This window comes from Meleagris gallopavo, chromosome 6, assembly GCF_000146605.3.
Source record: "Meleagris gallopavo isolate NT-WF06-2002-E0010 breed Aviagen turkey brand Nicholas breeding stock chromosome 6, Turkey_5.1, whole genome shotgun sequence".
NCBI classification, from domain to species: Eukaryota; Metazoa; Chordata; class Aves; order Galliformes; family Phasianidae; genus Meleagris; species Meleagris gallopavo.
Window position 1 is genome coordinate 3,165,703 of NC_015016.2, and position 17,367 is coordinate 3,183,069.

Here is a 17,367-nt window from a genome sequence, read left to right on the forward strand (position 1 = left end):
AATATATATATATATATATATATATATATATATGTATATATATACACCACTGCAAGTAGACATCTGTGGAAGGAAGCTGAATGCTTCTCCAACTCACTGCTGCTCATTGCAGGGGTCTGTTCTGAAATCTGCCTCTCCCTCTTCCATTCAGACATCAATGAACACAAAGAGGTGGCCAAAACAGTTAAGACAAGGAAAGGTGATGTTTGCTGTGAGGCAAAATGGCAGAATCCCATGCTCACTTTTCAAAGGCATTCAGGCATTCACTTCAGGTGATAGACACCCCGTTGAGGCTGTTGTTCTCCTTAATGAGTGAGGAATATGTCATGACATTCCAGGTGGAATACTGGAGGAGTCATGTGATAAGGTAGGGATGTCCTCAGTGTGATCCTATTGCATGGAAATCTAGTCCATGAAGCCAGGGCACCCCAGAGAAGGATGGTGCAGCCTGGCATTGCTCTCCCCTTCACTCTGCCTCTTTTGTCTTCCCAGATGCACCTCAGCTCTGCCTTGTATTGCCCAATGGTCCAAGAATGACTCTGGTTGCATGCGCTAAAAGTGATGCCACCAAAAAGAAATGCATCTCCAGCTGCACCTTCCCTGCTGAAAAAAAAGGAACCTTTCATATTAAACAGTGTTAGAGATGACTTCTTAATGATTATTTCACAAGCAGCGTAGGAAAAGCTTGGTATGATCTGAAAGAAAATCGAAAATATTTGTGTGCATGTAGTTGAATCATCATATAAAATATTTGATATTTCATTATGTACAAAGCTGCATTTTGTCTAATTTTGATCAACTATTATTAAAGGTTGCTGTGACAGTAGCATACCTGCTATTATTACTTCTTAAAAAAAAAACAAACAGGTGTTAACTCCTAGACCACTCCTTTAATTGCTCCTAAGTGGCTTTCAACTAGACACTCTGCTGAGAGTCTTTCATTCTCATCATTAATGGTATTGACCTGGTTTCAGATAAGCAACAGCCATTAACTGCGAAGTGCAGATAATCCAGCCTCTGTGCAGTTTGGAGAGCTAAGAAAGGCTGTTGGCATCCTCCTCCCAAGTACACCCCCACAGAACATATTGATCTTTCTAACCCCCAGCTCATTTGCAAATTATATAAGAAATAAAAGAGAAAAAAATGCCATTTTCATGGCCTAACAGACTACACTCCTGTTCTGAAAGACTGAAAAAATGTAAATGGAAATAGGGCAGAAATCAGTGCCTATTCTCTCAGAATCTTGAAAATTGTGAGATAATCACTGTAGATAGGAAAGTATGGTCCCAAAGAAACCATCCGCTTCCAAAGAATGAGGGAGAAAGAGAGGAGTCACTTTTGTAGCTATGTTCACACACTGGGAAATAGAGAGTCTTATAGAACACTTCATTGTATCATTCCTTAGGTTTGAGAGAAATGTGCTGGTGTGAGCACATCAAAACAATTTCAGAGTGACCTCCGCTTCCTTTTGCATCCCTCCTGCTGTTTCAGCCAGGTGGGCACAGACAGAGGCTCCATGAACAGCCAGCATGACCCCAAGTCACAAGAGCATCAAGAATCACATTCAGCTTCATGTTTGCCAGGTGGACACTAAGGAACAATCCTGCATCCTTTGGTAGATTGGATTGCATACACCAGATTTCTAGGTTGAATTAAGCCTTATGATCCCTGCCTCTGTGAGAGAACAGTTGGTGGGTTGAGCTCTCAAGCTTGGATGCCCAGCAGATGCCTTATTTGAATCTGATGTAGTCAGAGTTAAGACCTGGATGGTCTTAGGTCATAATTAATCTGAACATGTTACACATTAGCTTCAGGTTGGGATTAATCATTCATGACTTCAGTAATTGTGTTGCACAAGTGTGGAGCGTAACGTGTGTTGTTCATGACTCAAGAATATAACTCAAACCAGTACTGATCACTGCTGACCTCTCTACACCAACACCATCTTCTAATTGCCAGGAAGACCATTTTTGCTTGGCAGCACAGCTAACCAGCTGTCATGAGTTTTGTCCTTGCTTGGAAGGAACTTCTCGTAGCTCAGCCTCTTGGGTTCCACCTCATTTGCTCCAGGGATGCAAAGCAGGAAAGCAATAACTTCAGTTAGGGAGATGTTCTCCTAAAACTCCATATCCTGGAAGTGTACCGTAAATGTCAGTTCCCTTTGATGAACTGCAGGTGCTGACTGCAAAACATGAGACATAGTAAGACAGGCATTTACATGACAGGATGGCTAGGGAAGAAGATACACACAGGTAATCATCTTCAAGAGTGTGGAAGCAACAAGGATGATAAAAGATCTGTTCTATTGCTGTCATGGTATCACCTCAACCTCCAAAAATCTTTCGCCATTATCATCAAATAAAGTGGACATCTGTGCTCCACCTGCATTTAAATCAGTTAATTCCCTTTAGCATGAATTATGATGAGTCTGCAAGTTGAGCTTTATCCAAGCAGATTTTCTTCTCCTTCTGCTGGAAGGATGAAGCTTCCCCAAGGGAAAGTGAGAGCAAGTGAGGTTGGAAGAGTATCAGTGAGACTAACTCGGCCTGAACTGTTCTCCAAGGAACAGCAGACATATGTGCTGCAGGACCAGATGTGTCCTCCATCCCTCCTAGTGATGACAAATTGCATACATCCACACAGCATGTGGAAATGCATTCATCAGTGCTAGTAATGTGTGATGTGGACACGGTATGACATAGACAATAGAATCCCACAGGATCAGTATCCTTTCCTGGGTGAAGCTCAAGAAATTGCAGGGCCCTCACTTTGCCATGCTAGTGTTAGACATTGCAGATTTTTAAATGCCGTTCATCCCTAGCATGAGACATTCCCAGTTCTGTACAACATCTTCCCATGGCCATTCTTCTGTTTTCCCATTCCTGCCATCTTTCTTATTACAGCAGTCATGGGAAATCCATGCTGAGATCTGGATTGCATTAGAAAATGTGCAAGAGGTTGGAACTAGATGATCTTTAAGGTCCCTTCCAACCTAAGCCATTCTACGATTCCATACAAAGTCAAAGAGGATAGATTTATGATTGAGGGAAGGAGCACATCGTTCTTCTCCTGGCAGGGCATCAAGACAGCGATAAACAGAAAAGTAAAGTTCTCAAAAGTTTGTGGGGACCTCTTAACCATGGAATATCAGGCTCTGAGAGTAAGATGAAGAGCAGATTGCAGCCAGCCTGGTGAGGGCAGTCTTGGGAAGCACTGAGACATCTCTAAGCACAGCAGGAAGCTATTTGGCTTTCCATAGATGCAGCACAGGGTCCCCAAGCTCAGCTAGCAGGAGTAGAGACCTACTGCTGTTCTGGAGCAGGCAGTGGTTTGGGTGATGTGGTCAAGGGATTAAGGCAAAACCACCAACTTAATTTACCCTCTGGGAGGCTGGGAATAACAGGCAGGGCATCTCATGTGCTAACCTCTCTATGCTTCCCCAGCCCCTGGGCAGCATCCCACTTCAGCAGGATTCATCAGCTCTTCTTCCCCCTCACATCAACTACCTCACCCCAATCTCCTTAGCTAGGTCCCTCTTGGGTATCCCCCTCCTTTCACCCTTCTGTCTTCAGGCCATACTCATTTGATAATCCCAGAACAATCTTCATTATCTCAGCCTTTAAAAGCACTAAGCCATCTCCTAGAATTTATTTATTGGCTCTGTAAGTGGAGTGGAGTGAGGGACACACGTGTACGTGGTAGAATAACCACACAGAGTGCTCAGCTGAGCACCCACCTGGACTTCTTTTCATAGGTGAACCTGAGTCATAGAGTCACTTGAGTTGGAAGGGACCCCTTGAAGACCATCTACTCCAACTCCTCTGCAATGAGCAAGGACACCCACATCTCCATCACGTGCTCAGAACCCATCCAGCCTGACATTGTCTCCAGGGATGGGGCATCCATCACATCTCTGGGCTATCAGTTCCAAAATCCAAGAATAGGACTTTGTGCTATGAACTGACCTTCTTCCCACCATCTTCAACACCCTGGTGTCCTGAGCTTATCACAGCCTCCACTCCCACAACTTCTGCCATTAACAGCTGGCAATAGATTATGCCACTGATGTGGCTAGTACATCTCTGTCTGGACCAACTGGCACTCCAGGTTCATGTATTTTTAAATCTTTCCAGCATTAACTTGACAGGAAATTAGCTGCAAACCACATTTTTTCTTTTAAAGTTGGAAATGATGTGTATTCAGGTAAACTAAGTCCCTCAAGGCAGAACAAATCCCACTCCCCAGTCTTCCCCGAGGCAGAACCTGTTTGCAGCAGCTTGCTCCCAGTGCATTTTTTTGGTTTTTTTCTGCATGGTTTTTAATAGAGTAATGATAACCTCAAGCAGCCAGAGAAGATGCACAGAGGTAGCAGTAAGTAAGAAAAGGGAATTAAACTGTTTGTGCAGTGGGAAAAAAAGAAAACAACACACAGAAGTCCAGTTTTGCCCAAATTGGAATAGAATAAGCACCATTTATCTACATTTACTTTGCTCTGTCCCACCATGAAGGAGATGCTGCCAGCTGCCACTGAAATTTGAAGTACCAGATCCTCTCCTCTTGTATGAATCACATTTAATTTCTGCAGCCTGTCAGATCCCACTTTGCTATAGGACTGGCAGATCTACTAATAGAAATTGCACAAGGTACATTTTGTCCAAGAGAATGTGTACAAATTGCTGGTTCTTCTATACTTGACAGGGTTCTTCAGTAAATCAGCAGGGCCCAGTGGTCAGGAAATGCAGGCACTCAGGTGTGGGGCATCTCTCTGGGTAATCTGTGCCAGTGCCTCACCACCCTTATATCATAAGAAAATCCTTCCTTATATCCAATCTAAACCTCCCCTCTTTCAGTTTGAAACCATTTCCCCTTGTCCTGTCACAACAGACCCCTTCTTTCTCATGCCCCTCTCCCTTCTCCGTGCTACCAGCTACCCAGCCTACTGCCCTCCAAGGTGGTGATCACCAGCAGTCCCTTGCACTGGGCTTGTCCAGCGGCTGCGATGCTCTCAGCCCTGACCAAGGAATCTGTTTGCCTTCAGCTATTTTTTGAGCTGCTGCCAGGGAAGTTTCACAAAAAGGATAGTGTTATTTCTGAAAATGAGTCCCATAAACAAGGATGAATATGACCTCCCCGTTGAGATTTGGGGTTTACTTTAGTGGCTGGGAGATCAGCCAATGAAATGGAAATACAAGAAAACATTATCATAATTACCCTATGGCCTTCTCTAGGGGGAAAGGAAGAGAGGAAAAAATAATAATAATAATAATAAAAAGCTATTTAACAGGCTCTGGATAGCATTGTCATTTCACCCTTCCCAGCTTGACCTGTCTCCTGCTCTGCATTTCTGCATTCTCTGAACAAAGGGAAGAGAAAATAACCAAAATCTTTTCCCTACAGGGAACTTTCTTTTTTCTGAAACAAAAAAAAAAAAAAAGAAAAAAGAAAAAAAGAAAAAAAGAAAACAAAACAGTGCTGGGAAGTTGAGAGGAGAGAACTGGCAGAACTGGGGAGTCCAGGCAAGAGACCCCTTCACTCTTAGATGCATTTATTAATAGCAGAAGAGCAGGGCAAAGCTGTCCCTGCACCTATTTGTGTGCTTCCAGGCCTGTTATATCTTTGAGTTTGTATAAATTTCATGTCAGTTAAGCTCAATGCAGGAATTAATTCTGAAGCATGTTAGGAAGGGCTCACGGAAAAGGATTTGCTGTCAGATCTTCTTCAGAGATTACTGTCTGCAGGGGCATGCTGACCTCATCCTACTAAACAGATGGATATACCTATCTGTGACTTTCCTCAAATGCTTTTCTTGCCTTCACAGTTCAAGCCAGTGAAAATTGAGCTCCTACCTTTTGCAGATCTTGTCAGCTCTGCTCAAGTTGACCTGTTAGTGCAGATTGCAGCTGTCCGAAGACCTCTCACTCTTCAGGGCAATCATGTTTTGTGCCACCTGCTTCGGGAGTAAAATCAAAGCTATTCCCAAAAAATCTGGCATTGCAGGGGTGCAGAGCTGTCAAAGCATCCATACCCCCAGCTCTTGAACTGGATCCACACTTGTTATTAAGCCAATAGCAATTGAGAAACTCAGCTCACATAGAAGGCTTTTGTAAAAAAAAGTTTTACAGGAAGGCTTTGTCTTGCTGATTATTTGTTTTTAAGGTATTCTCTTTCTATATTACAGAGACATGCTTCACTCTGAAATAAAACCAAGTTTAACTCTTTTAATTTAAATTCCACCATACAAGAAAAAGACTTTGAGAGCTTCCAAAATATTATCTTTGCAACCATTGTCCAGTGCATAGAAGGAAACCAAGGAACCCTTACACAAAGAGAATTAGGTATTAGAGATAGGTAAAAAAGGACAACAGCATAACTTACGAGCTTATTTCCATCCACCAGAAAGGAAAGGAAATCACCACTCCACCTAGGAAAACTCTGGGATAAAACACTCTGTCTTTACTTCAGTCTCTAAAAAAGAAAAACCTCTTTACCTTAGTCATGTCTCTTTATAATTGTAAAAAAAGCACAGCTGATCTGATTTCATTCAGCTAGTAGCTTGACATGAATCTCAGCTGATGCCTGTAGTTGAATCTGCAGTGACTATTAAGGAACCCTGGATAAACAAACACCCACACACCCCAGATGGGTAAATGCTTTTATAGATGTCCTCTGTTAGCTAATGAGGCAGGTTTTATCTTTGTGAGATATTATAATAATTCCTTTCTACTGACTAATGCGTGTCCAGTGAATTAGAGATTAAGAAGCTGAGCTGTAAATAGGTGAGCTCCAGGCAGGCGGGAGAGGTTCTTAATGAAAAATGATGGAAGCATTGAATATGTAAATCTACGTGGGTTGTAGCTTGAAAGAAATACTTCATCTACTTTTGCCTGGTCCTGAAGAGCAGGTGCACAGAATAGGTTGTGCCGAGCATACTCCATTGGATCATGTCTTAAATGTACACGTATTTTCTTAGATGCACAGCAGGATATGATGTTTTATTGCCTTGAAAAAGTATCCATACGATCCATAGGAATGTAGAAATAGCTTTATTGAGTTGATCTGTTCTGGCAGAGCATTCCCAGGAGCTTCCAGCCTTTGGAACTAGAGACAGCTCTTACAGCTTCTGGTTTCTGGTGGCCAGTGACTCAAGATCTCCCTGCATCAGAAAGTGGAGCCATTTATTTTGCTGCCTGGGGATATTCAGATTAAAAAAAGTTGATGTACCCATATGTTAATGATTTCAGCAAGGCCATTCCACAGTATATTTGGATCAGGTATCAAGACTGTTTGTCAAAAAGGAAGCTTTTCTAAGCCCGATTGAATTATGTCTAATTTCTTGAGTCTATCTATTTTGCAATTAGATGATGTGAATAAGGCATGACTGTGAAGTGAGGGATATTCCTCTCTGTTAAGATAGGGTTTATGAAAGACCAATAGAGAGACTTGATCAGACTTCTGAGTTGGATGTCTGATTGCAGCTCTATACATACCATCTGAAAACTTGCACGTCGTGTATTTATGCTGACTGAAAATGGTCACAAATATACTGAAAAAAATGATATTTTTTACAGTCTTAAAACTTGTTCTCAAATTCCATTATAGCAACAGAAAGCACAGCTGCATATTTTTTGCTGTTCACAGGACTGCGTTTAGCCAATGTATCCAACAGTTGGATCAGTTTTGCTTTGTAGGTGTTTAACATGAGTTATTCAGCAGCAAAAGAACAGCATTTTAGATTTTCTTGAAGTTGAATAGTTTAGTTGGAAGGGATTTGAAGGCCATCTGGTCCAACTGCCTGACCTCTTTGGGGCTAATCAAAAGCTAAAGAATATTATTGAGGGCATTATCATGGAACCGTTAAGGTTGGGAAAGACCACTAAGATCACCACGTTCAACCATTGACCCATTCCCACCATACCCACTGACCCTCAGTGCCACATCTGCATGGTTCTTGAGCACCTCCAGGGATGATGTCACCACTTGTCTCCTTAAAGCCAGAGGATTTAATGAAAATATCTATTCTTACTCATGTGCATATTTACATGAACGTTTCATCTCCTCAGCCAAGGAGGACTGCAGAACAGTTGAGGTTAGAAGGGATCTCTGGAGGCCCAACACCCTGCTCAAACAGGGACACGTAGAAACAGCAAAGACTCAAACGTTTCTCTCTATATTCATATCAGCCCAGATTCAGTTCCAAGCCCTGTTCTAGCTTTTCTACTCTTCCCTGGGCACGGTGCTTGGTGCTTCTGCTCTGCTTCTGGGAAATAAAATTTATTTTCTGTGCCTGGCCTGGAGACCATACATCCTGCTGACAGGAGCTGCCCCCTCACAAAGCATGGCTGAAGGAGTCTCAGGATGAAGCACAGAAGGGATGAATTATTTGAAATGCCTGAGATCACGCTCTGCTCCATTCAGCCACTATAAACCCAGACTAACTCCTCTGGCTTTGGTGGAATCATTCAGGATTTGTGCAGCTATAAATGACAGCAGGATTTAACCCAAAGGTTTTATGTTTCCAATGAAAGAGTTGAAATGCTGGATGTTGCCTTAAATTTGGACTGGCCAAACATCTGGAAAGCGGTGGCTTTCTTTTGCATTAACATTAATGTGGTTTTGACGAGGGATTTTAGTGTGGATTTTTTTCCAAGAACATGAAAAACTAACTTCTGTTTTACTCAGAATCCCATTATCAGATCTAGATACCCATCTGCATGTCTATTACTACATCAGCTGCTCAAACATCCACTGTTCCCCTCTATAGAGAACGTGAACTAGAATCTGCATTTACTGCTAGGTAGGACTTCATTAACCATTATTATGTTATTTGTAATAAATCTTGAAAACAGATTATCTTGCTTTCCAAAAACAATTACGTTAAAATGAGCAAAGGCACCTTAATTCTGAAGATGGTAGTTTGGGGGGAACACAATGAAATATCATGCTTGCCCTACTTATGACTCTGTAGACAGACTCTACAACCTGTCTACAGGTTTCCTTCTCATCTGCAATTCACTTCTTCTCTTTCTTGTGTTTTCTTTTGCCTGCTTGTACTTTGCATTGATGCTTAGACCTGCTCAATCCATCAGGATGTGGAGTGCTGCCATAAGTTTTAGCATTACAGATGCAGTGGTGCCAATCTCACCAGCAGTCAATATAAGTTTATATATTAAAAAAAAACTCAAACAAACACAGTTTATTTCTATAACACAGTACAGCAGACCTTCTTGATTACATTACACTATCACAAGTGACTGCTAAATTTTATGTAAATCCAGAGGAACATAACTGCTGCTCCTATTGCTTTCATAGTCTAATCAAAACAGACTAATGCTAAGGAAAATGGAGGCAATGAGGGGAGCAGTGATTTTATCCAACTTACTACATCAATTTCTTCTTTCAGTCCAGTACCTCAGCCACCAGCTTCCTCTCAGGGGTCCTGTACGTGGATCTTTCATTCTTTAAATTAGCTTTTGAGGTGATTTTGTGGATCCTAGCCTCAATATCCCAGAGACTCTTCTGCTGCATGTGGCAGAAAAGCACAGTTGACCCAAACCTGAAAGATCTCACAAGTATGTGTCCAACAGGGAGGCATGCTAGCAGGTAGATACCATCCACAGTTTTCCTTACTCACTGCAGATCATAGAACACCTAGAGGGTAAGGTCAGCATAGAAAGGCTTGGGTTGGAAGAGACCTCAAAGATCACCCAGTTCCAACCCCGTGCCATGGGCTGGTTGCCACCCACTGGATCAGGCTGCCCAGGGCCCCATCCAACCTGGCCTTGAGCATCTCCAGGGATGGGGAATCCACAACCACTCCAGGCAGCAGTGCCAGTGCCTTACCACTCTCTGAATAAAGAATTTTTTCCCAGTGAAAGTAGCCGTATTGCATTAGGTCAAAACTCTATATGCTATAACAACCAAAGGACCTGTAGGTCCAGCCTACTCTATACTTTCAGAAGACAGCCTTGCCTAGTGGGGATGTGCCATCTTCACGATGCAAGATGGGTTTTCATAACCAGTAGGTGCCTTGGAGGGCCTTGTACATCTTGTATCAGCAATTAGTTTCTGGGGAAAGAATAGTGCCTGTACCCCTTCCCCATTATTGTCCCTTGACTTCTGGAGGTTGATGTTCCTCTGTCTTTAGAGACAGATACTGTCAGCTCATTAACTCCCCTAAGGATGTTGATAGAACCTGATGCTTCATGGCTGAAGGCCTGAATGAGAAGTTGGAAACTGATGCCAAGCTGTGCTTCTTAAAAGGAGAAGAAGCCTTTGATGATTTAACCCTTGGCAGCGTTTTCCAAGAGGTTGGTGTCAGGAAGCACAGCGGTGCTTTGCCATTCTCTAAGTGCTACATTTAACTATGCTTCTATGTCCCAAAAGGAACAGTGTTTAAAAAAATGCTGCACCAATATTACTTATGCTTTTTCCCCTTGGGCAGTAGCCTCATCTCTCCTAGCTGAGGTATGCCACCCAGGAAATCTCTCCCTTCCTGTGTACATGCGTGTTCTAGATATAAGCAATTGGAATGTGCACTTCCTTTGCCATGTGCACAGGTGTTTCCATGTGGCATCTTTGCTTGGGACACCAATTGCTGAAATGAGATGGGAAGAGCAAGGCTGGTAGAGGAAACTGCTTATGCAATGGAGATTTTGCATTCAGATCACACTTGCATTATCTCAGTAGTTTGTGTCCTGCTGCTCTTCCACGCTGAGGTTTAACCTCATTTCTTCCCATCGCTGCAGGTGGATGCTGATGATGTCATCACCAAAGAGGAGCAGATCTTTCTACTGCTAAAAGCCAAGGCCAAGTGCGAGCGACACCTGAAAGCCAAGGTGCCCAAGGTGCATGGTGAGTGTTCCCACAGCAACCCAGACTGCCTGGCTGGGACAATTCCAACCCTTTCCCTCAACCCTGCAATGCTTAGGTTGGAGCATGTGAGTGAGGCAGCCCAATAAACTGCTTTTTCAATTAGATTATATAGCACGATGTATTGGAAACTCAAGGGGTCTGGAGGGTGCAAGAATTACACTCATGGATTTACAGCCCTTATCGCCATATCCAAAGCCCAAGCAACGCATGGGAGATCACACAAACCATCCATACACCTTATCATCTTTTACAGCAGAATGCAAGTGTTATGGGAAGCAAAACAGCTTTCCCAAATTCCATCTGTTTCCTTCTAGCATACTGTCTCTGCTCTCCTCAAATGGGCCTGAGCTTGACTAAGCCCCTCTCATCTACTTTCTTTCTATTTGGAGCTGTGAAATTGCTACCAGATGTAGGACTGGAGGGAGAAGGAGGGAAACTCTAATGTGGGCAGCAAAATAATCATCCCTCATCGACTTCTTTCATCAGTCTCACATGTATTAATTATTGCACCAGGGCTGTATAATTGAGGTATCTTGCACCCACCCAGTGAGATCTGGGTGGGCATCCTGTCCCTTCTGCAACTGTATGTGAGAAAGAGGGCAAGCTAGATTGCCTCTTACCTTCACCCTTGCATCTTAGAGATCCTTCTTCCTACTGGTAGGAGTATTTGGAGACTGCATCACCAGGTTAGGAAAAGCTTCTTAGAGTCAGCTGTGACTTTGGAGTAGGTGTGCCTGCCCTCCTGGTGTCCCTATTGTGCTGGAAATCACAGAAAAGGGCTGTAAAAACCCCACCTTTCATTTTATTCCAGACCTCCAGCTTCACATCAGCCAAAACCTCAAGCCACATCCTCTGTACTTCTTTGTCCTGTTCACCCAGTGCCCAATTAATGCCTCATTAAAGACCATATGTGCAAAGGCATTTCCTTCTGTTATAGTTTAGACCACCTGCCTACCTTGGAATCTGGTGCTATCAACCAGCTGGTCTTGATCTCACACCTTATTTTCTAACCTTTCTGTATGAGACAATCAGTATTTTGCATGGACCCCCCTTAACTGGCAGCAGCAGTGTTAGTAGGGCTGTGGAGGCAGTGACTGTGTCTAACCAAGAAGCAGACCTTGGGTTCTTTACCCACTTTGTTCGAACAAAGGAATGAAATGATAGAGATTGGTTGTGTTTTAAGGTCTGACTCCTCAACTGCGAGGCTCTTTCTTCCTTTGGTTGTGGCAGAGAGGAATCTAATCCTGTGTCATTCAGATATCACATGGATCTATACTGAGTCCTGGCCTTGGAAAAAGCTGTCCTGAGCTGCCCAAGTAATAAATCCGTCTGCTGCTTCATCTTCTATAGAAAATCTCTGCTCAATCCCAAATAGCATAATCAAAAGGAGGAATAATTATCTTGATTGATACACTACAGCAGTATAGTCAAGGCTGTAAAGACTCAGTGCAATTATCAGCAATACATAGTCGGATCAAACTCATTTCCAAGGGATTCCCCAATCCAAAGGCACAATTCATCCTCCTTTGACCTTTTCTAAGAGATGTAAAATGCTGTTTAGAAAAAAATCCCTCCATTGGCAGCACCTGTGTGACTCCTCATCACTCAGCAATTCAGAGTTGCACTCCACAAGGCAGTGAATTCCCAGAGCATCTCTGATTTGGCCAGAGACAGAGGGTTATGCAATTTGGAAAAGAGCTAACCGCTCAGCAGAAGAGCTGCCATCCAGATATTTTAGGCTACAGTCAGCCTTATACACGAGATAATAGTGCTGTAAGGTATTTGTGAACAGACCAACTCAAACTTCATGGTTTGCCCATTCTACATGCTCCAGGAGTCCAAAGAGGCTTTAGACCCTTTTGGGGCTGAGGGGTAATAGAACAATCTGCACTTATATGCTTAGTCTTTGTACAAAAGCTTCATAACTCAATGTGAAAAGTGGTTAGGTCCAGTCCCATCATCCTTTGATATGGAAATTGGAGTCTGGTTTCTGCTTCTGCTAATCACCCAGGGACATATGAAGCTGTGCCCTTCTCAGCCAGATAGAGGACTTAATGCCATTGTTTCTTCCCTCACCACAGCTAGAAAAAGGAAAAAAATCTGGGAAGGGCAACACAATTCTCAGAATTAATATGCATGAATCTCCTGCATACAGAATGCATTGGGGCACAATTGTTGTGACTTGGAGCACGACAAATCCTGAGTGACCACTCCAGGCCTTCAGGTAGTCTCCTGTGATACTGTGATACTGTTCAAAGCGTTCCTGAGGAGCTTCTCTTTGGGTGGCATAAGGATTATTTTTGTGTTACCACCCCACCAGGCTCCTTCTATCATGACTTTGGACTTGTAGTGATGTGGGACAGTGTTATTCCCCAAAATGTTCCCATTCAGACTCAGAAAGACCTGGACTTTCCTGAAAATAAAACATGATTCTGCAGGCAGAGAGATCTGCTCATGTCCCTTTAGCCCTCTAGTTTAATAATAATAGCAGCTCGTGTCATCAATATGACACTGTTTCTATGCCCATAAATCAAAAATTGTTGCCATAAGAGAACATTATAAATTTGAGCCAAAGTGGTCAAAGTGTTGATGATGATGGCATATAGAAGAGGAAAATTACTGGTGAACATGAACATCCAATCTTCTTCTAGACTTAGTGGATGGAGGAGGGCACCTTTTGATAACACCTGAGTCCTAAATGTCTCTGGAAACTGACCACAGATTAAACACACAATTGCTATTTAGATGAACCACCTAACACATAGGATACAGTGTTATGTGCTTACTGATGATGGTGTGATCACTAAGAGGGTACCCAGAACTGAAATAGTTTTCTTGAGTGGTGGTGGGATCTCTATCTCTAGAGGTGTTCAAGAGTTGGGTAGGCTAAGCTATGGTTGACCTAACTTTGGGTTGGCTTTAGGACTGAAGGCTGGACAAGAGATGTTAAGAGGTCCCTTCCAACAAGTATTTCTGTTAGTCCAATCCAGGTGATTTAGAGTTGCAAGGCAGGGATACTGAGGCTCTTGTAGCCACTGCATCCTCCCTGTAGCCTTCGAGGCTCAGGTATCAAGGATTGATGACTCCAGTACAGTAGATGTTGGGTAGTTCATCTGTTTTGAGTGTCATGAGGAAGGCACATCACACAGTTGTCAAAGGATGAGACTTCTTCAGTATTCCTTACTTAGTTTTTTGTTACTGCCTGGTATATGAAAGGTGAAAAAGGAAACTGAAATCTCTTCCATTAGTTCTACTTCACTCTATCTGAAAGTAAAAATCACTAGAGCAAGAGCTGGGTCTAAGCTGCTTAGCTCTAATCTTCTTGCAGAGCCAATATTACTCTGGGAGCACTGCAGCAGCCTTCAGCTGTGGGACAGCCCAGCAAAGAGCCCAGTGGTCTAGGATGTTTGTGAAGGGAGAGAGTTCCAGCATAAAACCCCTGGCCAAGGTCAATGAGCAGCAGTTCAGGACTTGAGAGTCCCATCTCTCCAGGGAAGCTCTTAACCACGAAGGTTACAGGAAATGAGGCCTTCGACCCTATGGCTGTTTTAGAGCTACTTTGCACTAGATACTCACTCAAGCTCTGTGCCAAGACTGCTGTGCATCCTGAGGGCTGCCTCTCATATTTCTGCTGTGGAGTTCTGTCTGCCCCCCTCTGCATCCAGTGTTTCAGCTTTCAGAACAGCATCAGAAGAGGATCTTGAGATAAGTAAGCATCCATTGCCTTCTGCATGCAGGGATGCCTCCCTCTTTCAGCTCTCTAAACTATGGGATGCACACTTCTGCAGACAGCTCCTGCTTCCCCAAGGCACTTCAAGAGCATACCTCTGTTTGAACTAGACTGAATGCAGCATTGTTCTTTTCTGCCAGCTCAGAGGCAGGCAGAAGACCTTACCTGGGAGATTTCAGGAGGCAGCAGTAATATCTCAAGTCTCAGACAAGGAGAAGATGGAGTCCCATGGGCTCCTGACTGTGTGTTGCATCTTATCTGGTCCCAGAGGGCACCTCTGTACCTAAGAGAAGGAATGAGTTCAACATACATCTATATCCTTGATAATACGGTTTAGCCAACAAGCAGAAATGGACGGTGGTAACGACCCATGTGCAGAGACCAATTTTCTTAGCACAGAAATCATTAATTTGCTATTTCAGATTCTCCTTAGCATGCAAGTTTGGGCAGGACCAAATGGGGCAACTGGCGAGCTTGAGAAAGAGCCTTTTTGGAGGAAGTTTGTTTTTTCAGCTGAATCAGCTTCCTCATACAGCCACATAAAAAAGAAGATCATCACAGAGGGAGGAGCAGGAATGAAAGGTACTGGGGTAAGCATTGAGCATTGCCTGCTAAACATCAAACATTTTGGAAACCCAAGGCAATTTATCCCTTGTTGCCTCCTCTAATTCCACCTATGTAGCTTAGTTGCACATCCAGGGGTGTATGCATCTGCCCTCTCCTATCATGGTGTTCCATGGATGCTTGGCTATCCCTCTTCAAAAGCTTGGCTATCCCTTGCCATATACCACCTGGGAGATGGCTACTTGAATTCTGCCTCTGCTTGGGTGCAATGGCAGCACAGTGACATTATTTGCTCCACTCTGTAATAGGCAATGATGTGTATTTTTGGAAGCAGTGAGTGAATCTGGGACACCTTGATTTTTATTTTTTATTTTTTATTTTTTAATTTCTACATTTTTAGATAGAACAAAATATCACGTAAGCTGGCATAAAAGCTCGTTAGGGCTGCTGTCTTCATTCTTGGGAGCTGACGCACAGGGATATTCAACGCCTCACCTCCGATCTCAAAGGAGAGTCTGTGGCAGAGCCAAGGTTTGGATTCTCATCTCCTTACTCTTCAGCCAGGGCACAAACCACAAACCACATTTCCTTTTGTCCTGGAATTCAAGGTGAGGCTCCAAGGATTCAAATCCAGGTGGACAGAAAGTAATGAAAGTCTTTGGACATATCCCACTTGACTGAAACTCAAAACTCTCATCATCATGCTCGCTTTAAAGCTTTTGGTTTTGTTTTGAAATGAGGAAAACACATTTGAAATTTCCTGCAGTGCAATGGGTACCTGGATTCTCCTTTTTTTCCTCATCACATTGCTGTGTGTATTTCTCAGGCCAGCTCTTTGCTTGGTGTGAGCTGGCAGATTCCCATTCAGTTCTGGGAGGGCATTGATTTGTCTCAGATTCATTGCTTTCAGCCATCACTTTTTTCCCCATGCTAATGTTCATTCAGAATAATATGATATATCAGAATTACAGTGAGATCTGTGGGTCTTAAGAGGTGAGAGGGTAGTCCAGATCAGCTCAGAATCAAACTCTGGTGCTGGTATTCGCTGGTCCTTTTTCTCCTTGCAGCTTTGCACTCTTAACATGTTTGCCTGTTAATCACAGGTTAGAAATATCTTCTTCACACTTCAGTGTGAGTGAAGAAGACCATTTGGAGGAGGGACCTGCAAGTCCAGAACCACTGGATGAGACTGAGGAGCAAGTTTCTGTGCAACACTCTTCCGGTTTGGGCTTGAATGTGGGCTGGAGATACACTCCAGCACAACTTCTTTGACTAGAAAATGGGATCCTGCCTGTGCATAGACTTCATTAGCTCTTCTTGAGTAAGCAGCAAGCTCAGGAGAGATAAGCATCTCAAGTCAAGCTGTGTTGTCTTCTGGAAGCAGGTAGTTAGCAAGGTAGTTAACGGGTGCCATGTGCCTTGTGCTGCAGTGCCAAATGGCAGCAGTTTCCAGGTTCGTATTGAAGTTGTTGCCCTTGTCAGCCTACATTTACAGATCTGGCCAATGTTGGTTTAATCTTTGTGTCAGGGCTGATTCCACGTAGCTCCAGCTACTGAAAATGCCTGTAAAACTGGCTAGTGTGCCTAAAACTTGAACAACTCGTTGTGGGGGAAAAAACAGAAAGAGGCCGACAGGTGCATGAAGGGTAGTGGTGTTCACTTTCTTATAAACATGAGAAGGAGATGTTTATTGTAAGGAGACATCCAAAGGCTTCCAGCCTTTGGAAGTTCAACATCTGTCTTAATTTTAACTTTTCTCTCTGATCCTTGGCCCATGCCCTGATAAACTGACCAGGCAAATAGCTGTCAAGTGGAGCATTCAAATACATTATCTGCTGCCGTGGCTCAGCAATGTCTTGCTCAGTTGAAATAAGATGGATATACATGTTAACAACATACATGCCTAAGTCCCATTTTGACAGTGGTAGGGGCTTCACAAGTCTTATTATGAGAAGCAGCTGAGGGAATTGGAAATGGTTTTAAGTTGAGGGAGGGAAGATTTAGGTTGGATGTCAGGGGGAAGTTCTTTACAGAGAGAGTGGTGAGGTGCTGGAACAGCTGCCCAGAGAGGTTGTGGATGCCCCATCCCTGGAGGTGTTTAAGGCCAGACTGGATGGGACCCTGGGCAGCCTGATCTGGTATGAAATGGGGAGGTTGGTGGCCCTGCCTGTGGCAGGGGGATTGGAGATTCATGATCCTTG

The 17,367-nt window shown here is 43.4% G+C and overlaps 1 protein-coding gene and 1 long non-coding RNA gene across 5 annotated transcripts in view; one reads left to right on the forward strand and one right to left on the reverse strand.

Annotated features, from left to right (window-relative positions):
* PTH1R (parathyroid hormone 1 receptor) overlaps positions 1 to 17,367 on the forward strand; it is a 110,025-nt gene that overhangs the window by 37,518 nt on the left and 55,140 nt on the right. For 3 of the 4 annotated variants that reach the window (XM_010712289.3, XM_019616202.2, XM_031553829.1), the window contains exon 2: positions 10,746 to 10,851. In XM_010712289.3, coding sequence (XP_010710591.1) covers positions 10,746 to 10,851 — 106 coding nt within the window. Of the gene's footprint in view, positions 1 to 8,664; positions 8,795 to 10,745; positions 10,852 to 17,367 lie in introns of those variants that run through there. The other variant, XM_031553830.1, reaches the window with a different exon arrangement.
* On the reverse strand, positions 2,021 to 6,578 carry LOC109368071. Its single transcript, XR_002115722.2, has 3 exons — positions 6,376 to 6,578; positions 5,847 to 5,947; positions 2,021 to 2,182 (listed from the first exon to the last, which is right to left on the reverse strand). It is a non-coding gene; the product is annotated as an uncharacterized LOC109368071 (long non-coding RNA).